General features: G+C 47.8%; 2 protein-coding genes and 3 long non-coding RNA genes across 7 annotated transcripts; 2 read left to right on the top strand and 3 right to left on the bottom strand.

Annotated features, from left to right (window-relative positions):
- The first annotated feature begins 5,542 nt into the window (after positions 1-5,542).
- On the top strand, positions 5,543-15,197 carry LOC122389736. 3 transcript variants are annotated; one of them, XM_043382060.1, is made up of 6 exons: positions 5,543-5,567; positions 7,190-7,826; positions 8,097-8,220; positions 8,503-8,655; positions 14,093-14,239; positions 14,546-15,197. In XM_043382060.1, exons 2-6 carry the CDS (start codon positions 7,785-7,787, stop codon positions 14,674-14,676), a joined length of 597 nt encoding a protein of 198 aa, XP_043237995.1. In that variant the 5' UTR covers positions 5,543-5,567; positions 7,190-7,784; the 3' UTR covers positions 14,677-15,197. The 3 variants fall into 3 exon arrangements, 2 of the variants coding, with proteins under 2 accessions (XP_043237995.1, XP_043237994.1); XR_006258015.1 differs by lacking the exon at positions 5,543-5,567 and adding an exon at positions 13,466-13,611 and having other exon boundaries at positions 5,950-7,826; XM_043382059.1 differs by lacking the exon at positions 5,543-5,567 and adding an exon at positions 5,950-6,955.
- A 313-nt stretch (positions 15,198-15,510) lies between these two features.
- Positions 15,511-16,434, bottom strand: LOC122389737. Its single transcript, XR_006258016.1, has 2 exons — positions 16,189-16,434; positions 15,511-15,940 (listed from the first exon to the last, which is right to left on the bottom strand). It is a non-coding gene; the product is annotated as an uncharacterized LOC122389737 (long non-coding RNA).
- Positions 16,435-16,919: 485 nt separating this feature from the next.
- On the bottom strand, positions 16,920-18,618 carry LOC122389743 (piggyBac transposable element-derived protein 3-like). The gene is made up of 2 exons (XM_043382067.1): positions 17,413-18,618; positions 16,920-17,174 (listed from the first exon to the last, which is right to left on the bottom strand). The coding sequence occupies exons 1-2, from the start codon at positions 18,616-18,618 to the stop codon at positions 16,920-16,922; spliced, it is 1,461 nt and encodes a 486-aa protein (XP_043238002.1).
- A 1,061-nt stretch (positions 18,619-19,679) lies between these two features.
- Positions 19,680-21,031, bottom strand: LOC122389738. The gene is made up of 2 exons (XR_006258017.1): positions 20,432-21,031; positions 19,680-20,218 (listed from the first exon to the last, which is right to left on the bottom strand). It is a non-coding gene; the product is annotated as an uncharacterized LOC122389738 (long non-coding RNA).
- An 824-nt stretch (positions 21,032-21,855) lies between these two features.
- Positions 21,856-23,478, top strand: LOC122389735. The gene is made up of 2 exons (XR_006258014.1): positions 21,856-22,174; positions 23,203-23,478. It is a non-coding gene; the product is annotated as an uncharacterized LOC122389735 (long non-coding RNA).
- Positions 23,479-24,482: the final 1,004 nt, after the last annotated feature.

Genomic DNA, 24,482 nt, shown 5'->3' with positions numbered 1-24,482 from the left:
GCAACATGAAGACCACCAGATGAGGTGTCTGCATGGTTCATGTGGAACTCTGCAGAATACAAGTGTTATGCCAACCACCACCAAAGTGCTGTGATCATGGAGGCATGAACCTCATTACACCACTTCAGATTTGCAGTTGTACCAAAGTGTGATTCGAACCACGTGTGGCATCTCACTCAATGCGTGAACAGTGTGATCATTGTGCAGTGTTCAGCTGCACCTTAGACATTTATTAGTGACTTGTTTTGCAATTAGCCACCAAAAGCATTTTTGGGCTGGCCGCTGTGATTTGTTGTGCACTGCGCAATAGTGGTAGTGTTTTGTCACTTGTCAAGTTGTCAGTTGTGCATGTTGCATGTTTCTCTCCCCTCGGCCCTCATTATCAGTTAAGTGGTGAATTGGCATCACTCAGTCTCCCCAGATCTCCATTGACTGTCTGTCAACCACCTAACTTGAGACGGTATTTGCTAATAGTGTCGGAAAAGAAGTGATTGTAGACATTTTTAGGAACATGAGCTACGTTTCATGCATGTTCCAGTGGTCATTTTGTCCCATGTCCCATAGTGTAATAAATGGAAACTGTTGTTCAGATGTAGGTAAAGGGATCTGAGTCTTTTTTCTCGGGCCTTCAGATAGTCACAATTTAAGAGAACGCCGTGGGATAGTAGTTAGAGAACATTGATATTATGCCAGTGACGGCTTGAAAGGTGTAGTTTGCAATGTAAGAGCTTAGGTTGGTTTGTTGTCAACACTACTTTTTTACATCGCATGCATCCGAATCCAGAGCGAGCTAAAAAATTACCCATAGAATTTAATCATTTTCCCTTTTGAAGGTACTCGCGGATGCAGAAAGCATTGCAATTTGGCCTAATTATTAACCCTCGCCGGCACAGGGGGGGGTTGATGCAACCCCCCCTAAGGTTTTTCGCAAATAACTCGCGTAAAAAGCGGCCGATCGCGACGAAACTTTCAGTACCCTCGCATTGATCAATTTTACACCTACCCTGAAAATTTCATGACCCTGACCCCAATGACCTTTGACCTGTGACCTCTTTTCCGAGACCATGTTTGGCCGGAATCGCGATTCGGAGTATGTCGGCTAACATTAGCCGCGCGTTTGCAAGCTTTTTGTGGTTTCAAACGTTCAAACATGTGATTTGATGTCGCTCCCATACATTAGGGTGGGTGTCAAGGTCACCTGTAGGTCAGGTCAGGTCATTGACCTTTGGTGACCTCGGGTGACCTCGGTTCACTTTTTCGAGTTTTACATGTTTCTATAGGCTAGTTTTTGGAGCTGAATTCGAATTTAGCAACCATTTGAACATTTACGAAGTAGTTTTGGTGCCTTCGTAACATGTTACGAAGCTGTCAGAGGTGGTTGACACGTATTACGAATACCCGTCACAATCCCTACCGGTTGACCTGACCTGACCTGACCCGACCTGGTCTAAATGCTTCAAGACATCATCTCTGATCAAAACTAACACGATATTCGTGATCAGCACCCCGGAAAACCACATAGCAGCCACAATTTACGACTTTCTAACAGGTCCCGATTTTCCCGGTTTTCGGGTCATTGACCTGACCTGGAAGGTCACCCGATGACCTAGGACCTTAAAATTGGGTATCATCGGCTTCGTCTCGTGACGGGCAACACGCTCGTTTTTTCTGCGAAGCTCTAGCTCGATCAGGGGCCAAACGCGAGGGGGGGTCGTACCAACCCCCCCCCCCCTTGTGCCGTCGAAGGACGCAAAATGGCCTGTGCCGGCGAGGGTTAAACACCCCCTACTATCAGCGGCACACGAAATTTCGACAAATAGGTACCTATCATCCTTTTTAGACAGGAGGAAACGAAAACTTGTGAACATAGCTGTACCTACAACAGTGCATAAGGAATGGAAATTCTGGGAGCTTTGAAATTCGTAGAAACTCAAGTTGTCGACAGGTATGCCCCCTTGTACGTCAAAGACCGCCTTAAAACAAACGTCTACAAATGAAGGTAGTATTCTTATGTTCGTTGTCATTGCAGCAGCCTAGCAACATGCATTGCGGTCCGATGGCGAACTACACTCGTGCTCAAAAACTATGCAGGCAACTGCCAATGCACTTCGGTGAGGAGAGGAAGGGTTATATCAAACGCCAACATCATAGAAATGGTTTCATTTATTGAGCTGTGCCTATTGTACATGATTCAACCAATCTATGCATTTCGTTTCTTGCAATCTACTCATGCTTTCACACCAGCTTCAGAGTAATCATCCCTTATTGTACGTATTAAGATATTGATTTCTATGGCGGTTTGCAATTGCTTGCCACGTCTTAGCTCAGTGTGGTGGCCCCGCATCGGCCCACTCGGCCGCTCTAAAATTGACTTATGGAGGAGGACGGTGGCTCTTATTTTAGCTTCTCAGCTGACTGCGGGGAGCGCGGTCGCCGAGGTAGGAGCAATATTTAGCTTATGTTTGGGACTAATTTCCTCGCTTAATAAACATTTTAATTTTATTTTAATTAGTTCATGTTAATATTTGACGCATTCTCTTTCTATTGATACCATCCACCGGTCTGAGAAGTACTGCCTTGCTGCGTAAGGGCCGATTAAAGATCACGCTTTTAGGGGTATCCCTTCAACATGGGGCAGGAGCAATAAATAGAGCGCTCTACTTTTAGCTTATTTCCCTGGTATGTCACCAACACCGACAGCAGAGCACGTTGGGGTATATACCACAGCGCTCGAATCCACGCGCACATCTGGGGGGTATCACATTCACGAGTAACGTGGGTTTCGGTGTAGAAGGTCGTATCTGTGTAGGAGGTCGTATGCTTGTAAGGTCTAGCACCCCAGGATTCGCATTGAATGGGCGCGGTAGACCGGACAGCTCAGCAGGCCGTGGCGCCACCGCCTCACCGCTCGGACCGAGAGTTAGCAGTATCACCAACAGTAGCAGACACGTCTGAGGACAAAACGTGATTTGACAATGTTAGATTGCACGTGAACGCCGCAGGCGACAGGTACACATCAAATTAACTGGCTATAAATAAATATATAGTTTTAATGAATACGTATACGAAGCGCTTTAGTTCCAATATAATCGATGGGAAGCAGGCCCGAAACATGTTAAGATATTTAGTTGGAATAATGAAACTCTATACCATCTATACCATCCGTTTGCACTATCAGGTGACTGCGGAAATGTACACACAATTTCTCACTCCTACACATTATGCACGTTAAAGCTGAAATTATCTCACTGGATTTAAAGTTATTATTGAAACAGCACACCGATGTTTGTCTCTGGTATAAAGCAGGATTTAATCACAACGGAAACATCTTTGTTTCCGATGTAATATTATTTAAAGTAAACAAACCGACTGCAGTTGTACTTGCAATGTACAGCCCTCTTGCAAACTGCGTGGTAGGTAGGTATTCTTTTTTCGACAAAAACGAGAATAACGCGAATACCATGCTATCGGTCACTCGGAAATCGTAACAGCAAGACGCGTGAGACTCCATACCTTAGGTTGGCATCATCACCGTATTCATTTTCCATCTAGTTCGGCAACAAAACCCAAAAATTTATATTTGCCCCCAAAACAAACTTTTGCATTTTGTTGCCACACAAGGCGTATAGTTTGTTTAGTGATAGACCTAATCGAAGGAGTGGAGCATGGCGCATCTATGTGCAATGAGTTCCGCCTTTGAGCTATTATCGGTTTTGTCGAAAAAAAGAATACCTACCAGTATAACGCATTTTGGGGCGACTAACGGAGCGAGCGAGAGGGTGAGCCCTGCACGTGCGAAATTTCGAGGGGGTACCTCCAGCTGACTTGTGCACGGCACCCTACTAACCGGTCTCTAGCGATGTGCCAAATTTGAGCACAATCGGCCCAGCCGTTCTCGAGATCTGGAAGCGGCACCCTGCACGTGCGCACGTGCAAAATGGGTCCCAACTGACTTTTGCACTGCACCCTACTAACCGGTCCCTAGCCATGTACCAAATTTGAGCGCCATCGGTCCAGCCGTTCTCGAGCTCTGGAATCGACCCCTGCACGTGCGCACGTGCAGCAGCACCCCAACTCTGGCACATGGATATGCATTGCCTAGTGGGTGCCTACCTGCATGCCAACTTTCAGCGCAATCGGCCAAGTAGTTACCGAGATATTGCAACAATTACAAAAGTGACACCTCTTCGTTTTGTACGTGGCACGTGCATAAGGGGTAACCCACATGCATCGGGAATAGTCCAATACTTGGTAGAAGGAATGAAGCTACCCTACAAAAATTACCGCGTGTAAATCGGTCAAGTGGTTGCTGAGATATAAGCCTCGCAAAAGCGTGACCACGGCCGGCCGGCCGGCCGGCCGGCCGCTCATACTCAGAAATTTCCGTTAATCTAAGGAAAGACTACGCTCGCTTCGCTCGCTCCGTAACCACGCAGTCTGCTGAGGGCTGTACGTGTACATACAATGTACATGCATACACTGCATCGTTTTTGCAGTGCTTCCCAAATGTTTGTTGGCGAACATGTTGATAACTTTAATGTTATTCATAGAAAAGGGGAGGCAAGCATAACTTTCGGGCCTAATCGTAGCAGGGTTGTATACCAATCAAGTCGATTGGATTGATTGATTTGTTTCAACGCGTATTTTGAGTTGATTGGATTGAGTCGATTGACTTTTCGAGATGACTGGTTGACTGACTCGTTTGACTTTAGCGACTGGTTGACTGATTTGATTCCCGAAAATTAGAGTGACTCGTATGATTGAGTCGATTGAATGGAAAGTTCAAATAAGTTTTAGTTGACGAAAAATAATGACACCAATTGATGACATCAAAGAGCACAAAACTACACTGAAAACTGCTTGTCATCACAACTGCAAAATGGGGTAGATGGCCAAATAAAGAACAGGGCCTAAACATGAACAGCCAACTTTGACTTTCAACTGCAATAACTGCTCCAATCCTGGTGATAGAACCTGGCGATGCACCTACCTACCTTTCTGCACTCAGCAGGAAACGTTTTTTTTTAATCCAAATGATAAAGTGCAAGGCCCTATATACTAATAAAGTGTGATTAATTAATAATTCACACCTCCACACCTCCTCAGAAACAACCCACTGAACTCTATAAATATCTGAAACCCCTACAAAAATAACTGAAACAAAAGCGCCGTTTTCGTCTCGCTAATTACGTTTACGTACCTTAATAGCTAATTTGCTGCATTGTTTAATTTGCAGCAGAACGTTTGTTGATCCTTTTCTCCTGAGATCCTAAGCATAACATATTTAATAGATTTCATTTTCCTTAAAATATTTTACCGAATATTATTAAGTGGTTTTATTTCAAATGAAATAATAATTAAAACGAAATTGGTGTTGTACAACCGATTTATTTTATGATGATCTACCATACTACATGATAATCAATGACGTCATCTTACCAAAAAATCAAAAGACGTAGAATAAGGACGTATAAAAACTTAGCATACTTACATATTGGCAAAACGTTTTCTGGTATTTAGTGTAAATGGAGTTGGAATATGGCCAAAATTAAATTGACAGCTTTTAGGTGAAAGGTGGTGATTTGGGTGAAGGGGCGAGTAAACTACTGGGTTATTTTGCACCCATTAAATGAAACTTCTGCTCCAATTCTACCCATTGAACCTCAATATCATGATCCACCTGTCCATCACTAGGTATCCTTCCTTATTACATAGAAACTTTGAATGGCATGGCAATTTATAATTTTAAATGACAATATTTTTATGTTTCTTCTGTAGGTAGGTAGGTAGGTAGGTAGGTAGGCACACCAGACTGCTATGGACACTTTTCCAAGTTGGTGGGGCAAAAAACCTAATGTATGTCTTGGTTTGAGTCGTTTGATTGAGTTGATTGATTCCTTTCATTGTCGCGTTTGAGTCGATTGAATCAATTCCCGAAAACTGCTCTGACTTGATTGATTTGATTGCCTGATTGGTTTCCCAAATTTGTCGTGATTGAATTGATTGAGCTATTGATTGAGTCGTATACAACCCTGAATCGTAGGCACCGACTCTCGGGCACAATCTGTGCACTGTGCAGCTATGTTTTTTCGAGCATAGTTCGCGACCAAAAGCACTTCGCAAGGATGGTAGTGAAGCACATTGCAGCCACGTAAAATATGCATTGTTTACTCCTTGTGTTTCGTGAAGTGGATCCCGCTACGAGGTTCCATGGGAATCCGATCCCTTTAAATGAACTCACGGCGCTTTAAAGAAAAAAACATAACAAGTCGGGACTCGAGAACTCGAGAGGCAAGCAGTGTCCAAACTCAATTATCGTTTAAAGAGAACGGATCCCGATAAATCCTCGTAACAGGATCCGATTATGCGATAGATACGCTAATCGCAGTCTCATATAGTTTAGTTTAACGATTATAAGTTTTGACCAAGCCCTTTGAAATTAATTAATTCGTGAGTCTACTCACTCACCATCGTAGCGGTCCTTGTAGAGCGTATCTTGACGACTGCCATGATGATTGGCCTCTCTCTAGCCTGTTCTCCCAAGCACTCTTCACCGGCCTGCCCAGTTCACTGATTTTGAGTCCTTATATACTGAAGGTCCGGTCCGTCAGAGTCAGTGACCTCTGCCCACCAACCGGCACCTGGCAGCTCAACTCTCGGCCCCAGGGTCGGCAGCCTAGTCTGGTCCATGGAGACCATGCACCGTCGGGCGTCCAGCCCGCGGCTAGCATCGGCAAAACTTTGAATCTAGCCTTTGCTTGTTGGCACAGGGCAATGAAGAGTGCATTTTGTACTATGCATGTACATATGTGACGCATAACAACATATTCAGCTGTCGCAACTAAATTCATATCGCATTCATTGTACAGTCATATTTCGCAAACGTTACTACAAGTAATGGTCGCTCATTTTATGTTGTAGCTGTTCAAGAGATGGCAGTTTTATCCGGTGTAACGTAAGTACACACCTCAAGAAGATTGCCGATGCATGCTCTTGATGAAACGAACTTGAATTGAATTGAAAGAGTATCAGTCCTACATAAGACAAAGTCCGCAGTGCAGGGTGCTGTGTGATATGTATGTACTTACATTATGCCTACTGTTAATCTCCGTTAACCTGTGTGCAATGTATGTAATTATACCATGTCTGACCGTACAGCTCTCGGCGCTGGCCCCGCGTGCGTTGTCAGGCAGCCCGACCGCCGTGCGGACATCCGGGTCGGCTCATACCGTCCATCAGTCACCGAACTGGCCGGCTTTCAGCGCGCTGTCGTGACGGAGGCTCACCGGGCTGCCATCGACCGGGTGCGGCGTCCCATTAGCAGATGAGAGGGTGTGGTCGCGGCCCGCCGCGCTGCGAGGGTGCCGAGTCACACCTGGCGGCTCGCTACCCCCGCGCGGACCGGTGTGTGGTTCACCAGTCGAGGTAACCGGTGGGGGCGATAGGTCAGTGGGGAAAAGAAGACGGCTGAGGACGCAGAAGAGCGGTGAACGAGAGAGGTGGAGAAGCGTTAAGAAGGTCTGAAAGTCAGCACTCACTGCTACCATGCTACTGCTAAGAAGACGGCAAGAAGGATTTTGGTGACGGTGCAGTCATAGCGGTAACGGTGCGTGGCCGAAGTTAAAAGGAGGGCAGTTTCAGGAAAGCAGTGTGAGGAAACGGCGTCAGGACAGCGGTGTCGGCACGGCAGTGTCAGGGTGTCAGTAACAGCACAACAGGCAAGTTGAGCTCCGAAGAGCACATACGTCATCCCGAGCTGTGCTTCCACGGGACGGACAGCCGACATGGATACAGCTATAATGCAGTGCGACCCTCTGCTTGGTCAGGTCAGTGACATTGCTGTGCCCTGTACCGACTCGGCGGGAGCAGTGGCAATTTTCACCAAGTTTTCTCATTTGAGACATCGGTTTATTATTAAATGGCCAGGCTTCTAATTCACTTGATAATATTTCATACGGACTCCGAACAACAGCTTAATTGGAAATTGGAGTGATCTTTCCTCGTAGCGCTCTACGAAACTCTGCACTCCATGCCTCCAAACTCCAGCCCCGGTATCTGTGCCTTTCTGAGCCGCCCGGCGCGGCGCTTGCTTTCAGAACTGCACCGACATCATGGCGTCTGAGCTGGACGACGATGTCGACTGGCTCGAGCAGAGGATCGTGGGCGGGTTCCGCCGGTGGCACGTCATCTTTCTCACGGCCGCCGGCATTCAGGCCATCGGTGAGGCATACTGCCTGACATACTGCCGGGGATCGGCTTAGACGGCACTTTTTATCCGCAAGCGTAGGAGTGAATTCCACCGAAATTTCAAGTGAATAAACCCAACATTAACAGTTACACAGTACACAATTTATCTTGTCATATAAGTAAATACGACAAAGCAGCATGCATTGGAATGCATTAGTTCCCTTGAAATACTTGTGCCCTTAAATCTTCATTACATCACCGTATCGCATCTGATAGTGGCAGAACGAGTACTGAGTATACTTACGCCTGCTTCAGTCACCTTCTTTTGCTGCTGCTTCCGTATTCGCATCCCGAGAACAAAAATGGAAATAGAGGCAGACTACAGAAGAAAGATGCTCGCCAAGAAGTTCCGGCAAAAGCTGAAGATCATTCAAAATATTGAGATGGATGAAATGGACCTAAAGAAAGGTAAGCACTGAGCACCTTACAAGTTTTCCAATTTCATGATATTTTCCATCATAAGACAAAAAGCTTGCAAAGAATGAACACTGCTAGTTATTAACGTAGGACATTAACCATTCTTCTCTTAAGGCCTGGCTACACTATGCGTTTTCTGCGTGCGTTTTTTGTGGGTTTGCGTTTTTTGCCTAATATCGTTCTAGAAAAAAGTAAAAAATAATATAATTTTTACATTATGTAGTTATATGCAGAAGTTAATATAACTCTTATATTAACTACAGTTACATATAAAAAACATCACGAAAACGTAATATCGTTTATTTTTCTAAAACGATTTTACGCAAAACCTGCAAACACGCAAAAAACGCACGCAGAAAACGCATAGTGTAGCGAGGCCTTTACAGTCCTACTTATCGATAATTACGCCAATCATAAAATCAAACAATAAAAAGTCATAAAATATCCGCTGCAAAATAATTTGTGTCATGGCGTGCATGCGAAACATTGTAATTTTATCAAACCAAATGTATTCTCGCACTACCCGCCAGCCGCGAGGGCCTCTTTCCCGATAACTTTTCAAACCATGCATGCCAATCGTTCAGGCGAACGGCCGTGGCCCCGCGTGGCCAATGTCACCTCTCAGCAGTGCCAAAGTTCCGCAGGTGTCGATCGGGTTCAGCGACACAGCTACTGCGTCGCACAGCTCATGGTCACATTGTTTGAGCGCGCCGCCGCGAGCGGACGCGAGCGCTGCTCACTCCTCCCCGTTACCCCCTTCTGCCTACTCCGTGTGTTAGTGTGAGTGTGAGTGTGGTTTTGTGCTACTTGAACAGTTTCTACATGGATACGTCGTTTGCAACCTCTTCAAGATCTCATCGTGGCCAATACCCCTTTCGCCTCAACATGCACCGTGATATCGCCCGGCTCCTGGTTCTGCTCGCCGTAGTGCGGGTACTGACCGTCGTGGCCTGCCCGGCACCAGCGCCGCCACCCAGGTCCACGCTTCGAGTTGCCGATCACCGTCTCAGGCACCACCTCACCGTAAGAAAACCTGCTTTCCCACGCAATTTTTCTCGGAATTCATCTAACTCTACTTGTGACCCGGCCCCAGCTCTAGCCACCCAACGGCTGCCGGTTTTCAAATCTTCCCGAGCCTCGGGGACGACGGCCCGCAGTCCCGCGCCGCGCGCCGAGCCCCACGGGCGCCAGCTGGCGGCCGTGTCGCCTCACCCTCCCCTCCAGCTGAGAGCCCCGCCGGCCCGCGGGGGTGGGGAGCGGCCGCTCGCGCTGCCCGCGTCCCACGGCGCGCAGCCGGCAGCCCAGGCCCCGCCCATCAGAGGCTCCACGCGCCACAAGCCGGCCCGCAGCGACGGACGCCGTCCACAACCGCCGCCCACCGGCGGATCGCCCGAGCCTCACGCCCAGCTCCCCACCGCCCTCGCCTCCGCACCCGCTCCAGCCGGTCAACCCGCCGCACCAGCTACCGGCGCCCCTAGGTCGGCCCGAGGCGGCGGCCGGCGGCCGCAGCGCCGCGGCGCGCGTGGACGGAGGGGGCGGGGCGGCGGCCGCACCGCGACCGCGCCCACCGCTCATCGCCCCGGCACCGGACTGCAAATCGGAGCCCTCAATGTCCAGAGCCTCAAGCCCAAACTGCTGGAGCTGTCGGACGAACTTAACCGCCAAGATCTCGACGTCATGCTTCTGTCCGAAACTTGGCTACGACCGAGCACACCCAATCGCCTCCTGGTCATCCCTGGCTACTCCATCAGCCGGGTGGACCGACCTGACGGCCGAGGCTTTGGTGGCGTCGCCATCATCACCAAAGCGGACCTTACGCCTGTAGCACTGAAGCCACCAAGCTCGCAGTGCCCGGACAGTCTTCTGGAATCGCAGTGGGCATTGTTGAAATTACCAAAAAATCGCAATCTGATTGTCTGCTCGGTGTACCGACCGCCGCGTTATTCCGCGACCGCACTGCGTGCGGATTTTACAGACTTGGAAACCCAGCTTCAGCGTGTCCTTATCGACCACCCCAACGTCCCGTTTGTTATATGCGGCGATCTGAATTGTGACTTGTTAAAGAGCGCTAGCTCTCCCGCCCGTCAACACATCAGCGAGTTCCTCTCTGACTACTCCCTGGATCAACTCGTGACAACATCAACATTCACTACCGGTTCTCTCTTGGACGTGTGTATTGTACAAAACCGAAAATTTGTGCGTTCTTATAGCGTAGTCCATTGCCATTTCAGCCCACACAAACTCATCCACGTGACCGTCGACGTGCCTAAGCAGCGCCTAAAACCAACTGTCATCCAATCTAGATCACTTAACCAAGTGGACGTTCACTCTATCAACCAAGAGCTGCTGAGTGTCGATTGGCAGGAAGTTTATAACTCGACGTCTGTTGCTGACAAGTGGCAGGTCTTTTTAGACAACTTTCTACCTGTCTTCGACGACCATGCCCCCCTCAAAAATGTGCTGATAAGAAATCCTACAGCGCCCCCTGTATCTGCCGCCACCCGCGACATTATGTCCAGGCGTCGCTCCGCGTTACGTCGGCTAGGCCGCGAGTCTCCCGAGTATAAGGCTCTTAACCGCTCCGTCCGTGCCGCCTTACGCCGAGACCGCCGTCACGTCCTCCAAAACGAGATCAGCGAGCGTGGGGTAAACAAAGTCTGGCAAAGCATCAAATCAGTGATCGCTGGAAAGAAAGATGGTCCAAATATTCAGCCCGATCTATCTCCCGACGATCTGAACTCCTTCTTCGTCTCTGTCGGGCCCCGCATTGCCACCGAACTGAGTACCCAAAACAACGATACTGATCTAAATGTACGTCTACCCCGTGTCGGCGCATGCAGCTTTAGGCCGAGGGCCATCACTCTCGGGGAACTCGGACTCACAGTGTTCAGCATGCGAAACTCTGCCGCGCGTGGCACTGACGGTATATGCATCCGCATGTTAAAAGTATGCTTCCAAACTATTGGCGACATCATTTTACACATCATTAACGTCTCAATCACCCGTTCCGACATTCCTGACCCCTGGAAACACTCTATCGTTCAACCGATCTTCAAGTCGGGCAACCCATCTGACCCCAGCAATTTCAGACCGATCTCCCTAGTTCCCGTAATCATGAAAATCATCGAGCGTGTAATCCATCAGCAGCTCTATCACTATCTCACCCATAACCACCTTCTTTCGTCTACCCAACACGGATTCCGCCCCCGACACTCCACTGAGACTGCACTGCTGTCAGTCACAGATAGCATCCTTGCCGCCACCGATAGGGGTGAGATCTCAATGCTATGCCTCATAGACCTTAGCAAATGTTTTGACGTCATTGACCATGAACTCCTTGTCAAAAAGCTCCAAATCTACGGTATTGAGACCTCCTGGTTTTCGGCTTATCTTCAGGGACACACGCAGAGTGTATCCCTGAAAGACAAAACCGGCCGTAAGATAACCTCTCGACCGCTCCCAAACACCGTAGGAGTTTTCCAGGGTTCGGCTTTGGGTCCCCTCCTCTTCACTATATTCTCCAACGACCTCTCACTATTTGCCGGAGACGCCACCGCTTATCAGTACGCAGACGACACCCAGATATTGGTGAGCGGCCCACGCAACGACATCAGGAGTCTCATCTCGCGCATGGAGACATCGCTAGAGTCACTTAACGCATGGTTCTGCGCACACGCCCTGAAAGTCAACGCTTCTAAAACTCAACTGATGGTATTCGGTAGCCGACAAAACCTACGTAACCTGCCTCGCTTCAAAATCTCTTTCCGTGACGCTGAGCTCCTGCCGTGCGCGCAGGTGGGAAACCTGGGTGTTGTATTCGACGGCGCACTCACCTGGGAAGCACACGTGGCCGAGCTGAGCCGTCGCTGCATGGGCGTACTGATCGGCCTCTCCCACGCACGACACTGCCTCCCAGACGGTATCCTCAAAACGATCGTGACTGCACTCGTCATCTCGCGCGTCCAGTACTGCCTCACTGTATATGGAAATGGCTCCCAGAAAAACTTCGACCGACTTCAAAAAATTCTAAACTTTGCAGCACGGGTCATATTCGGCCGCCGGAAATTCGATCACGTCTCTGGCCTCCGCGATTCACTCGGATGGATGCCTCCGAAAGCTATGGCCGATGTTAAAACCATGGTAACTGCGCAGAAAATAATAAGCAACGGCGAGCCCGAAGCACTAGCTGCCATCTTCACGAATAACAGTGACGCGCGAGAGAGGTCCACCCGGCAGGACCACCTTTTCCACCTTCCACGCTCGCGGCTCGAGACTGGCAAGCGACGATTCGGCTACCGGGCCGCGGCGCTACTAAACAGTCTGCCTCCCGGTGTCATCGAACAGCGCCCCGCCCCATTCGCCCGTGCGGCCAAGGCTGCAGTCTGTCCGGCGATGGCGACCGCCCGACGATGACCCGTGTCAGGGGAAGGAGGTGCGACATCCGTGTGCGGTGTGCTGTCTGAATCGTCCGTTTGTATATAGAGAGAGCGAATGTCAAGCGATTGAATCTGTATGCCTGTGTTTCTTGTCCCCGCATGTTTTTGTTTGTGCCCGACTCAGACTCTGGACTGTAATCGCCACGCCCCGCGTGGATTGTCCATGAAGGTAATACAATACAATACAATTGTCGCATTAAATATTAATACAGATTATATGTGCATGCTAAGACATTTACACCGCTGAGGTCAGTTGCCACGTACGTGAATGTGTAAGCAGCACTGGGATTCCCGGACAGAGCTATAGCCAGTGTTTGGACAGAGTCACCCCAGCATACTCATTACTCATTCTCGCTGGCCGGCAGTGATGGAGTGGTGGGCACTGAGCACACACAGCCGAGCCGCAGCCGACAGCCAATAGCCGAGAGTGGGGCCGGCGGCGACCCTTATAGCATCAGAGGATGGATGGGATTCACCCAGCCCAAGGCCCTAAACCAACCATCATCAATAGGTCTGGGGCTGACATTGGGTGTCAGTTATCTGAGTATGGCTCTGAGAATGCAAGCTACCAGCATTGGATCTGTGATAAGACTTGAATTGAGAGTCGTTCATGAATATAAAAATAGCGCAAACAGCGGTCTGTGCATCTGACGACGGCATGTGGTCCTCAGATCAACATACAGCTTTTGCCAAATTGTCAGGGAACTCAGATTTGTTTTTCAATAGAAAAACACAATTCTAAAGAATAGTGTTTTAACTATTGACAACAAACCTTCGGTTACGGATATGCAGTCGCCAAAGAAGTATCGGCTACTCATCCTTTTCAGTATACCAAGCAACACCATGCTTAACGTTCGCAATTGGCCATTTCAAGCACATTTGTCGCTCACAAATTTACCCATTCACCGCAATGACCCGGTGTTTGTGTTTGTAGTCTTTGTGTTTTACCAGTGTCTGTGTTTGTGTTTTACCCAGTGTTTGTGTTTGGACAGCGCTGGACCGGATCCGTGCCGAGTTCCGCTCGGACACGGAGAGCCTAGCCCAGTCCGAGGCCGCCCTCAGCCTGCCCGATGACGGCGCGTTCGCCGATGGCGTGTCAATGACGCCCACCTACCAGCGCGGCAGCCAGATTACCTTAGGTGGGTGACACCGGCGGCCACGACACCGTGGGACCGGCGGCGGTCAGAACACCTTATTACCTTACCTTATTACCTTATAGGCAAGGTAATACCGGCAGCCAGAACACCGTGGGTAGATGACACTGCGGCAGTCAGATCACCCTTGGTATAGGTGATACCGGCGGCCAGATCACCCTGGTATAGGTGTGATCGATCGCCTCACCCATGTAGTTAGAAGCGTTAACATTGCGACCATCGGACATTGTCTCGTTTCACGGTGCCTATTAGTATTGGTGATGAGCTGATTAGTATTGGTGCCCTCTGCAGGCTTTAGTCTGGAGGATCTGCAGCAGGAGGTTCAGATGACACCGCTCCGAAGAATGTCCAGCTCGGTCACTGGCTTTGTGAGGGGAATACCCGGCTGGTTTCGTCGCAACTACCAGCACGACGACTCGTAAATAAGGATATTCAAATGGGAAATTCCGGACCTGCAGCTAGTGGAATGCTATTCCAGGGCCTGGGCCTCAACCGCCGACAGCGACCGATCGGCTCACGGCGCTCTGTTCGGAATAGTGTCATCGACCCGAATCGTTTTTTTATTTTTTATTTAACAGACAGTTGAAACAAGACAAACAGTCGCTCTGTTCTGTAATGTAAATAAAGTTCAGTCTTCTGCCTTACAGACGTTGTGGTGCTGACTGCTGCTATTTGCTAAACAAAGTCTTTTGGCGTTGAAAATAGGCTCTGCTGTTTGCTGTATAAATAGTAATATAGATTTCATCTCTCTAGGTAGTCACTTAAGATGGAAATAGATATACCTAAGCTGTCGCTAGTCACCCATTTATACCTAAATGTGGGTACTTTTAACCTGCACTGTGAGAATACGTAATAAGCGACTGTGTATTTCTGTTATGAATAGGTCGTAAGAAAGTCAATAGATAGGTCTATGGTCATGGCAATAAAATGGGTGGCAGATTAATCGCGTTGGTTGAAACTGCTTGTTGCAACACCGTAAACTTCGCAATTAATTTTTTCGTGCTGTTTGGATGGTTCACACCTCTTAAAATTAGTCGAATAAATTGAAAGAATTCACTATGCAATAACATAGAAATTTCCGTGGGAAAGGGGGTTGAGCGTTGATATTTGTCATGAAAGCAGTGTTCCTTGTGACTGTCTCAACTCCCAGTCACGAACTTTTAATGCTCATCACTCGTTATGAAACAGTTATAACCACCGTAGTGAGTTGAAACTCGACAGGCATCGGGCCCATCGCGCAGGAGACTCGTACCGTGTTGAAAAACAAATATTTAGTGTATTATTTGCAAAGTGGCGGCGAAAATGCACTTGATTAATCATGAGTAAAAAAAAAACTGTCAAAGCGTAAAAATGTGTCGGAATCGTCACAAATTTAGCAATCAGTATCATACGGCACAGATGACGAGTGGTGGGGATTTGAGCAGCAAATCACATTGAGTTCATGAAGCAGACCTTGACGCCGAGCGTCTGAAGGAGTGCGCGGCAGGCGAGCAGTGCTACCACCACGCGGGTGGCCGGAGCGCACATGATCTTCTCCTGGATCTTCCAGAGGCGGCGCAGGTATTTGGCCGGGTTGGGCGGACAGTTGCAGCCGGGCACCTCCTCTGCAGGCTCGCAGTCTGAGTCGGCGGAGGAAGCCGGTTCGGCCGGACACTCGGGCGGACACCAGCTGATCATACGCTGAATCTGGAAACGCCACAACGGCTTGTGAATCCAGATAAAACCTGCATGCAGCCTGCATATTCCCCAGGCTACATAACCCAAATGTCCTCTTCTGTTACAACAAACCGAAACATTTAACAATTTCCGTCGGGTGACTTAGGTCCGCATGCAACGCAAAAGGTTGGATGACGGGATTATCAGGGATGGTCTGAGTACCATCCGTTGACTTATAGGGTTCCCCTTAAAATGTTAACCGTAAAAAGTTAACTTACCACATTTTGCACGCCAAGGATTGCAGTGACAAAGAAAGATTCACAGTTTCTTCGAGCAGGCACCGGACAACTTATTGTTTTCTTTGTGCATCTCACCACGGTTCGACGACACGGCATTTTCAACGGCACGAAAAACTTGACTTAAGTCAAAAATCAAATGAGATGTCTCACTTATTCTCAGGATAACGTTTTGGTAGTAGAAGGTACAATATAATCTTTAGTAAAATGCAATCACCGAGTTATGTATTTAACCCCCCAGTGCCCAGAGAAAAAAAGTTTTCCGATTCCAAAGAAAATTCACATGTTTGCCCCCCTATACTAGTGTTGTAAACAGCCGAAGAAATTATCACTGTACCTTTTGTAGTTTTCGACATATAGCACTGGACATAAATGTCCAGATGGGCATTACCATGTACAAAAATGGTGCTTTGCGGAAGATTAGATCAAACCACACCAGACCACTTAAGTTTTCTGTAAAAAAACTCCATTCAGCTAAAAAGCAAGTGTATTTCTAAAAAATCAACCAGAGTGTCAACATGCTCTCCTTGTCAACTTGCTCTCCATGCTCATGTTGTCAACACACCGGTGACATCCAGCCACTCCAGATTATCAATCAACGAATTTAAGATCAAGCAGCAAACTGAGACAAATCCCAAATTGGGGCCATCAGCACTGTCGCTGCTTGGCAGGGGTATCGCCGGGCGTCCACCAGTGGAAGCCTGAACATCTTTTCACTGGGCGACGCCATGGAAGCCGGCGAAGCAGTTGACGCACAGGAACACAGCACACTTCACGCACTTGGTTCCCACCTTCGCCGTGCAGCCTTCATTCCGGCAGGTCCCCCGTGACGGGGCCTTGATGATGATGTGTCCCATCCCGTCGAAGCGGATGGCCTCGGATCCTGGAGCCGCAAGGTTGCGGTTCATCATGGGCTTGCTTCCCCTGGCCCATCGTCGCAGGATGGTGCAGGCGTACTCGCGACGGAACTGGACATAAGTCATCGTGCCGCCAGCGCGGCAGTAGACGCCAGGCGTTGTGGACTGCCGTGTCCACAAGCCATGTGAAGATCGGCCACCACCACTTCTTGCCCTTGACGGCGATCCTGCAGTGGTTGACATTTTGATCCATCCTGTCAGTTCCGCCCATCATCTCGTTGTACTTCCCGACAACATGAGGGCGGTCAACTTCCACATGTCGCTTCTGCACACGGCTGTAACGGCGCACCTTGCCTGGGGGAACATCGCCGTAGCATGTCGAGGCCAGAGTGACGGGTGCATTGTCTTGCCACCTGACGAGAATCACGTTCCCGTCCCGACTGGTGACAGCCTGGTGCATGCCTCGTTCCTTCTTCCTAAACTCCTTCGTCGCACTGAGGCCAGTCGTGCCAGGGATGCGGTTCTCCCGGATCGTGCCTGTCACGTCGTATCCTCTCTTCGTCATCTCCTGCATCAGGGGGATGGACATGAAATAGTTGTCCACGAAGAACTGGAAGGGCAGCTCGCGGAACTCCTGCTTCATGTGCTCCAGCAGATCGAGCACGGTGGCGCCGCTCTTTCCAACAAGCTGAACGTTGTCGTCAGTGTGCTCCGCGACTCCCCTTCCTTGATAGAAGTCGAACGCCAGGAGATATCCGTCTGGCGTGTTCTGTGCCCAGGCCTTGAATCCGAAACGGATCGGTTTGTTCCGGATCGCCTGTTTCAGACCGTGTCGCCCAAAGTAGGCGATCATGGCCTCGTCGTGGGAGATAGCTTGCTGCGGAACAAAATGCTCCATATACTTGACCTGCAGGATTTTGATGAGCGGACGGAGCTTCCAGTAGCGGTCAGCAGGATCTTCCTCGCTGCAGAAGTGGAGGTTCCGCTTGATCGTGTCAAAGCGATTGCGCGTCATGGCTTGACATATGCGCTCATTGTGAGTGTCCGCAGCCTCTTGCCAGTAGAACCTGGTGTTCACTGCTGTCAGGTAGCTAGTGAGGACGAGGATGCCGATGAAGATGGCGATGTCTTCCCTGCTCAGCTGTGGATCTTGGCGTCCGTTTCGAAGAGCGTAGAGGCTGCTCTCCTTGATAGTGAGGTCGAAGATCTCCTCACCAAGGAAGAGTGTTACCAGTTCGTTTGGACTCATCCCCGAGAACTGGCTGAAGTTAGCCTCAGGGAAAAGCCTGGTAGGCTTTCCCGATGAAGGCGCTGGCTTCATCCACGTCACAGTGTGATGAGCTTGATGACGTCGCGCGGTAGGCTGGTGAGTGGTCTCAGTCCTTGAACTCCTGCGACGCTGAAGTTCAGCTTCAGACTTCAGGATGGGGGCAGAAAGATGGTCGGGGTCGCCCTCGCCTTCGTCCTCCGGTCCGGAGTAGCCGTCAGATACGTCACCTTCTGGAGGGATGAGGATGATGTCCGCTTCATCTCCGCTGGCATCTTCTTCAACCATGTCAAGGACATCATTCAGTGTCTTTGTCTTGTGTCTGAAACAGGAATGGAGCCATTGAAAGTGCTGTAACAGATAATACCAAATAAGCATTTGTGCAAGCCAGCTCTATTTTGTACACAGCAATGCCCACGTGGACAATTTTGTCCATATTTTGCAATTTCTTTTCTAATGATCATGCAACGCAACTGGGAGAACAAGCTAGCGCATCAAAACATGGGACAAAGTCTCCCAAACATGAATACACTGTTAATTTACCTGGCTAATACTCCAGCGCCATGACATCTTACCTTTCGTCATGTGACGTCATCGCGATTTGGGGTCTAAATCCAGCGAGCGACTTGGCTGCTCGACGTGTCGCTCAAAACTGGACCGATAAGCTCGGAATCATTCTAAAACGTTTTGCTGGATCTTTCTCGACTTGTACCGGCCGCTGTTAAAAGATGGCTCCACTGTCGCACGCTGTGGGTCCCCTGCACTGCAGAGAGACACGGTTGGACAAAAATGTCCAGTTGGGCGTTCCTGGGTTAAGTTCAGGTGCGCAAAACTGATAATTTAATCATGCCGATATCTCAAATACTTATTTTTTACATGCCGATATCAATTTAATTGTGCGATGGTGCACACGTCACTGCATTGGCTAAGTGCTGAAATTTCACATTTCAAAAATGGCCTTTAAAATTTATTGCCAAAATACAAAAAGCCGGACAACTTATTTAATTTGGTGACTAAACTTTTGAAATGGCTGACTTGAAATAATACGTTTCAAGCACGCGCTTTACGTCTACAAGCGCTATCCTCTACAAGTATTGGAAAAATCGGGTTTGAAGCAGAGTTCCAAGTCAGCTCGTGACAGTTACCTACCTCTGAATGTGACTGCTAATGGCCCCCTATAGTCAGCATAGGTACAGCGATAGAAGCCCTAGGTTTGTTTGGTCCATTATTACTCATTCGTATTGCTGTATTTGTTACCTTCGGCCTGGTCAATAGATGGACGAAGCTCTGGGTTTTGATTGACTGTTAACTGAAAGATACTCAAGACTAACTGAAGCCAGATAAAGACAGGTGTTTATAAAGTGTATATTCACAGTGGGATATTTCACGTTGTGATTTGAAACCAATATATGTCGAAAGTGTGGGTGCACGAAATAAAGAGGCGTTAGATATCTACAAATTAATTTATGAAAATTTATCCTGAATCGCTCACATCTCTATAAGGGCGAAATTAAAAAATCCAGTTTGGCATGCAAATTCCTGAAACAGCCATAGATCATCGTCACACAGCTGGTTGACGCAGAACCGTTGTCCAACCACGTCATCACTGCCCTTTGGAGCAGCTCTTGAGCGGCCTGGCGACGGGGTGGGGCCGGGAGCGTCGCTGCCGGCGCTTCCTGCGTTGCGGCGATTCTGACAGGGTGCACGACTGCGGCTTGGGCGGCGGGCATGGCCGAGGCGACTCGCAGGGGGACGGAGAGCAGGCCGGCAGAGTGGCGGGAGGACAGGTCGGCAGAGCGGCAGGAGGACAGGACGACGAGCGAACGGCTGGGGTGGGCGGCTCGGAGGGACACGGCTCCTGCGGCGACCACGACACGAAACGCTCCGCCTGAGAACGGTGAAAGTGCGCCGTGAAAACGATGAACACCTGGACTCGATAAATCGAAAACTTCCGAAATTATTTGTTTAAACATACATATACAACAATTAAACACCTATTCAGATAAAAGAACGAGGTTATCAAAAATATAAATAGGTATGTGCCTAAGTCAACTAGCAACAAAAATCATAAACACTTATGCACACATAAATAGGTACTTACTACAAGGCCGATGCCTTGAAGCATCGAGGAGGCTGCATCAACCACCATACTGAAATAGGATGGCTCGGAATCGCAATGTGAAGCCCCGGTAGAGCATTGTGGCACACAATCGCTGCTTGAAGCTCTCGGGCATTTTTCGCGACAGGGCATTTTGCAGAGTTCGCTCGCGGGATATTGAAGATTGCCTAGTTCTTTAGATACCGTTTATAGTAACCTCAGATAGGTAATTTAAACGCAGCTTTACTAAAATTTGGATTTCAAAAGGCTTTTTTATATTGACTTGAAATTTTATGACACTAAAATGAACTTAAGCGTCACAGGCTTTTCTGCATTTAGGCCGATGCCGCGCGATGTCGCGAGCATTTGACGGTCAAGCACCTTTCTTGAGAACGTCTGGAATTGAACATCCAATTTCCTTTATTGAACACGAGCAAACTATTCCTGGCATAAAAACCTTATCGTCATACAGGTGTCTACGTGGTGTTTATAAATTGATTTATAATGCAATAGATCACTATGCTTCCTGAGACCATGGCACTCTGCTAATATTCTAAATTACAGTTCACTTATAGCAGTGATAATTAATAAACGTTCACAACCAATTTTAAACCCGAGTTCACGAGGATTTATGGGAAACGGCACAGCCCAAAACCGGCTGTATTACCTACGTGTAAGATAGTGTGTCAGCTTCTGTAAAACATGAACACATGACTCGTTCGAGGCTTCGGAATAAATAGGTACGCATTTAAAACATCGAGGATGATGGATGTAAATAGGGAATGTCTTTACATCGCCCTGCCAGGGATTCCGATGATAATTTCCTAAAGCTTTCGAAGTAAGCATCAAAACAGTGAATTTAATATTGTAAGCTTGGTGACCTCAGGTCAGGTCAACAGACTGCGGAAATATGGCATTGCAACAAGAAACGTTCAAACGTACAGTATGTTCAACACACAGTTCTACTATCATTTTCTGCTGATTGTTTAAAGTGGCGTACTTATATGCTTGGTTCACAGAGTTCAGGTATGTAGGTTTATGTTTTAAACATAAACTATGTTTCGTGCTTTTTATTTTATTCAGGTGTAACCATCGTGTAATAATAAGTTATTTATTACACTATGGTAAAACTGTTTCAAAATGTAGCTCAAATCTAACGTAGCACTAGCAACCCTTGCACAAGAGCACAGGAAAGCTATCTATCCCAAAACGCAACAAACGCGTGCAGTTTGTCATTTCTTAGATGCTGACTGCTACAGAAAAAAATACGGAAACAATATTAAGGCTTCCTTTGATTTGCACTAAAGCAATGTGCTTTGCTCGTCAGAAGTTAACGTGTCAAAAACGTCTGGATCTGGATATTGTCATGTATGCAGTAAAGTGAAAGCGTTTATTTACATTTGGCACGAGAAAGACGCACGCTCTTTTCAAAGGACAGATAATTGTTATTTACAAAACACAAAATTTTAGGAGGGCTTGTAACATTTTGTTTTTTAACCTTTTACGTTTTGGTAAGTCACTTTATTCATATAACATTTCTTTCATATAACACTTCACACTTCAGTTATTTAACTCGATTTAAGAAAAATGCCTCCTCGCAAGCGAAGCAAGGCATCAAAGGCAGCCCGGCAAGACCTGTCTGGAGACCTGGGACCCACCGTCGCTTCAGCCCCCGAGAGTGGAGCCGTCTCGAGCTACGAAAACGCACCTGTGTTGGCTCCAATCAAGCCGGCTGCCAAGAGCTGGGTGAGTCGGTTAGCCCCGCTTAGATGTTAGATATTTCAGTCCAAACAGGCATCGGTAGGATTGTGATTGCAGGATTGCAAAATCCTGATTGCATTCCTTTTTGGTGGATTGCACCTGGATTTGAAATCCATTCCAAAAAACAGGATTTGATTGCGGATTGGATTGCATCATACTTCCAATTTTTGCAATCCAATCCGGATTGCGTTTGATTAGTGCTTTGAAATGGTTTGTTGCGATTGAAAATTATGAGATCGGCTTCATCGGCCTAATGTACCTACTTTGCTATCAAGGGCTTTATATCGAAACTTGAAATAATTTAAACGCTTTTAATTTAAACGCTCAAAATAATATACGCTGATGAACTACATAGGAAGGGCAAAATTACGTATTTGAGGGTGAGTTTTAAAAATATAAAACAGTGGTTGGGTAGAAGTTTAAATGTGGGGGTGTTTAAGGCAAAAATATTTCCCATAAAATACCTGTGCCTTAGATAGGAATTACTCGCAATACTAGGTACTAGAAATGGGTGATTTGGGGATGGAAGCACGGCCCTATGCCCCCCTCCCTCCCCCAGATCCACTAGTGCACATAATAATACAACAGGATTGCAAAAAAGGATTGCGGATTTGATCACAATCCAAGTGAAAAAAGGGGATTGCGGGTAGGAATGCAATCCACTTCGGCACTAGGAATGTGGATTGGGAATGCAATCCTTTCAAAAAGGATTTTACCGATGCCTGAGTCCAAATAATATAGCTTTGGGCGTCAAGCAGGCATGTGGAAGCGGAAGACCTTTCAGCCACAATAATGACAGGCGGTTACCAGATCGTCGCATTGCAAAATTTTGAACGCAGTGACTGAGTTGGTTAAATATGAGAATCTTAAATTGACGGGAAATTAAATGACATTTAAGCCAGGTCCATTGCAAAAATAATTATCCTGACGGAGTTTCATTGTGTGTGGATCCCGTGTGCGTGCCATGACGTTCCCTGTTGTTGCTTTTTTCCTAACGGAGGCATTTCTCCCAGCTGAGCTGGGGCAGTCGGCAGGCGGCGCCGACCGAGGGTCAGCCACAGGAGCAGTACACGTCCACGGCTTCAACTCCTGCCGGCCTGGCTGCTCAGTGGCTGGCCTCGCTCCACGTATTCGCCCGCCGCCATCCCATCGTCACATCCGTGGCCGGAATAATGACCGTCAAAACCGTTCTACAACTGACCGGTCTCGACTTCTGCTTCATTCGCATTCCTTAGTATGTTGATTTATCATTTATTTTGTTTGTCCAATAATACAAGTCTGAAGTCTAATGTTTTGTTTTTGAAAACGAAGTGTTGCGAAAATCAACTAACGTTAGGCATTCTGAAAATTTTCATGGGTAATTTTACCAACATGGCGGTGATGATAAATAGGTATTTCATTGACATAATTCCATTGTTATATATCACCAACTCATTTTGTCCTAATCAAATAAAAGAAGATATAGCCTTTCAGTCCAATAATCGTTGATAGGCACAAAATAGCGCAAACATTGGCGAATTTAAGGCGGTGCAATAGGTAGGTATAGGAAGGTGGCAACAGCTTATAGCTCTCCAAAGTTTCTCAAGTCAAATGTAACAATTCGCGCGAAGTATTTGCAATCTGATGCGAGTTGTCCTCATTGCAGTCATCCAGGACTGATCAGTTGGGCTTCAGACGACGGAAACGCATTTGCAGGCATTTCCCGTTTATCTGTGCCAAGCCAAGGATACTGTTCCGCTCGGCCGCCAGGCGCTGCGGCACAGCCTAACTTTCAGGCGTTTGATCTGCGGCCGTAGTAGGCTCTCGCAGAGACTGCAAGTACGCATTGGCCGATAACCCAGCCGCATTACTGTACGAAACGCACTTGCGAGGAACATTTTTAAGTCAGTAGTTTGATTTCGACTGACGATTTACCCGACAATTATTGAACTGTCGATTAAAGGTAGCCGTTTTGAGTTTAGATTCATGCATGCCTAGGACGCAGCTGCTTTGGTTTTCATGTCTCGCTCAGAAGAAAGGCATCCATTTATTAATCCTCTGCATCATGATTGATGATATTATTGGTATTGCTGATTCGCACACACTAGCGCTTAAAGGTAGTGTGCCACCTTTGAAAGATTTCCCATTTTATTTTTCCTAGGATAAGAAGCTTCTGTTTTTACCTAATATCGCAAAAAAAAATCAAAAATGGGCCTGGAATAGTGCCTTTTTCGCCTAAAAGTTTTTCGGTTTTTAGATATGTATAACAACTGTAGTGGGCTCACCTGCAAACAGGCGTCGGGCAACAATCGCG

This window comes from Amphibalanus amphitrite, unplaced genomic scaffold (genome assembly GCF_019059575.1).
Source record: "Amphibalanus amphitrite isolate SeventyFive unplaced genomic scaffold, NRLGWU_Aamphi_draft 000369F_arrow, whole genome shotgun sequence".
NCBI classification, from domain to species: domain Eukaryota; kingdom Metazoa; phylum Arthropoda; class Thecostraca; order Balanomorpha; family Balanidae; genus Amphibalanus; species Amphibalanus amphitrite.
Note: the sequence above shows the minus strand (reverse complement) of the source record. Positions and strands in the feature narration are given on the sequence as shown.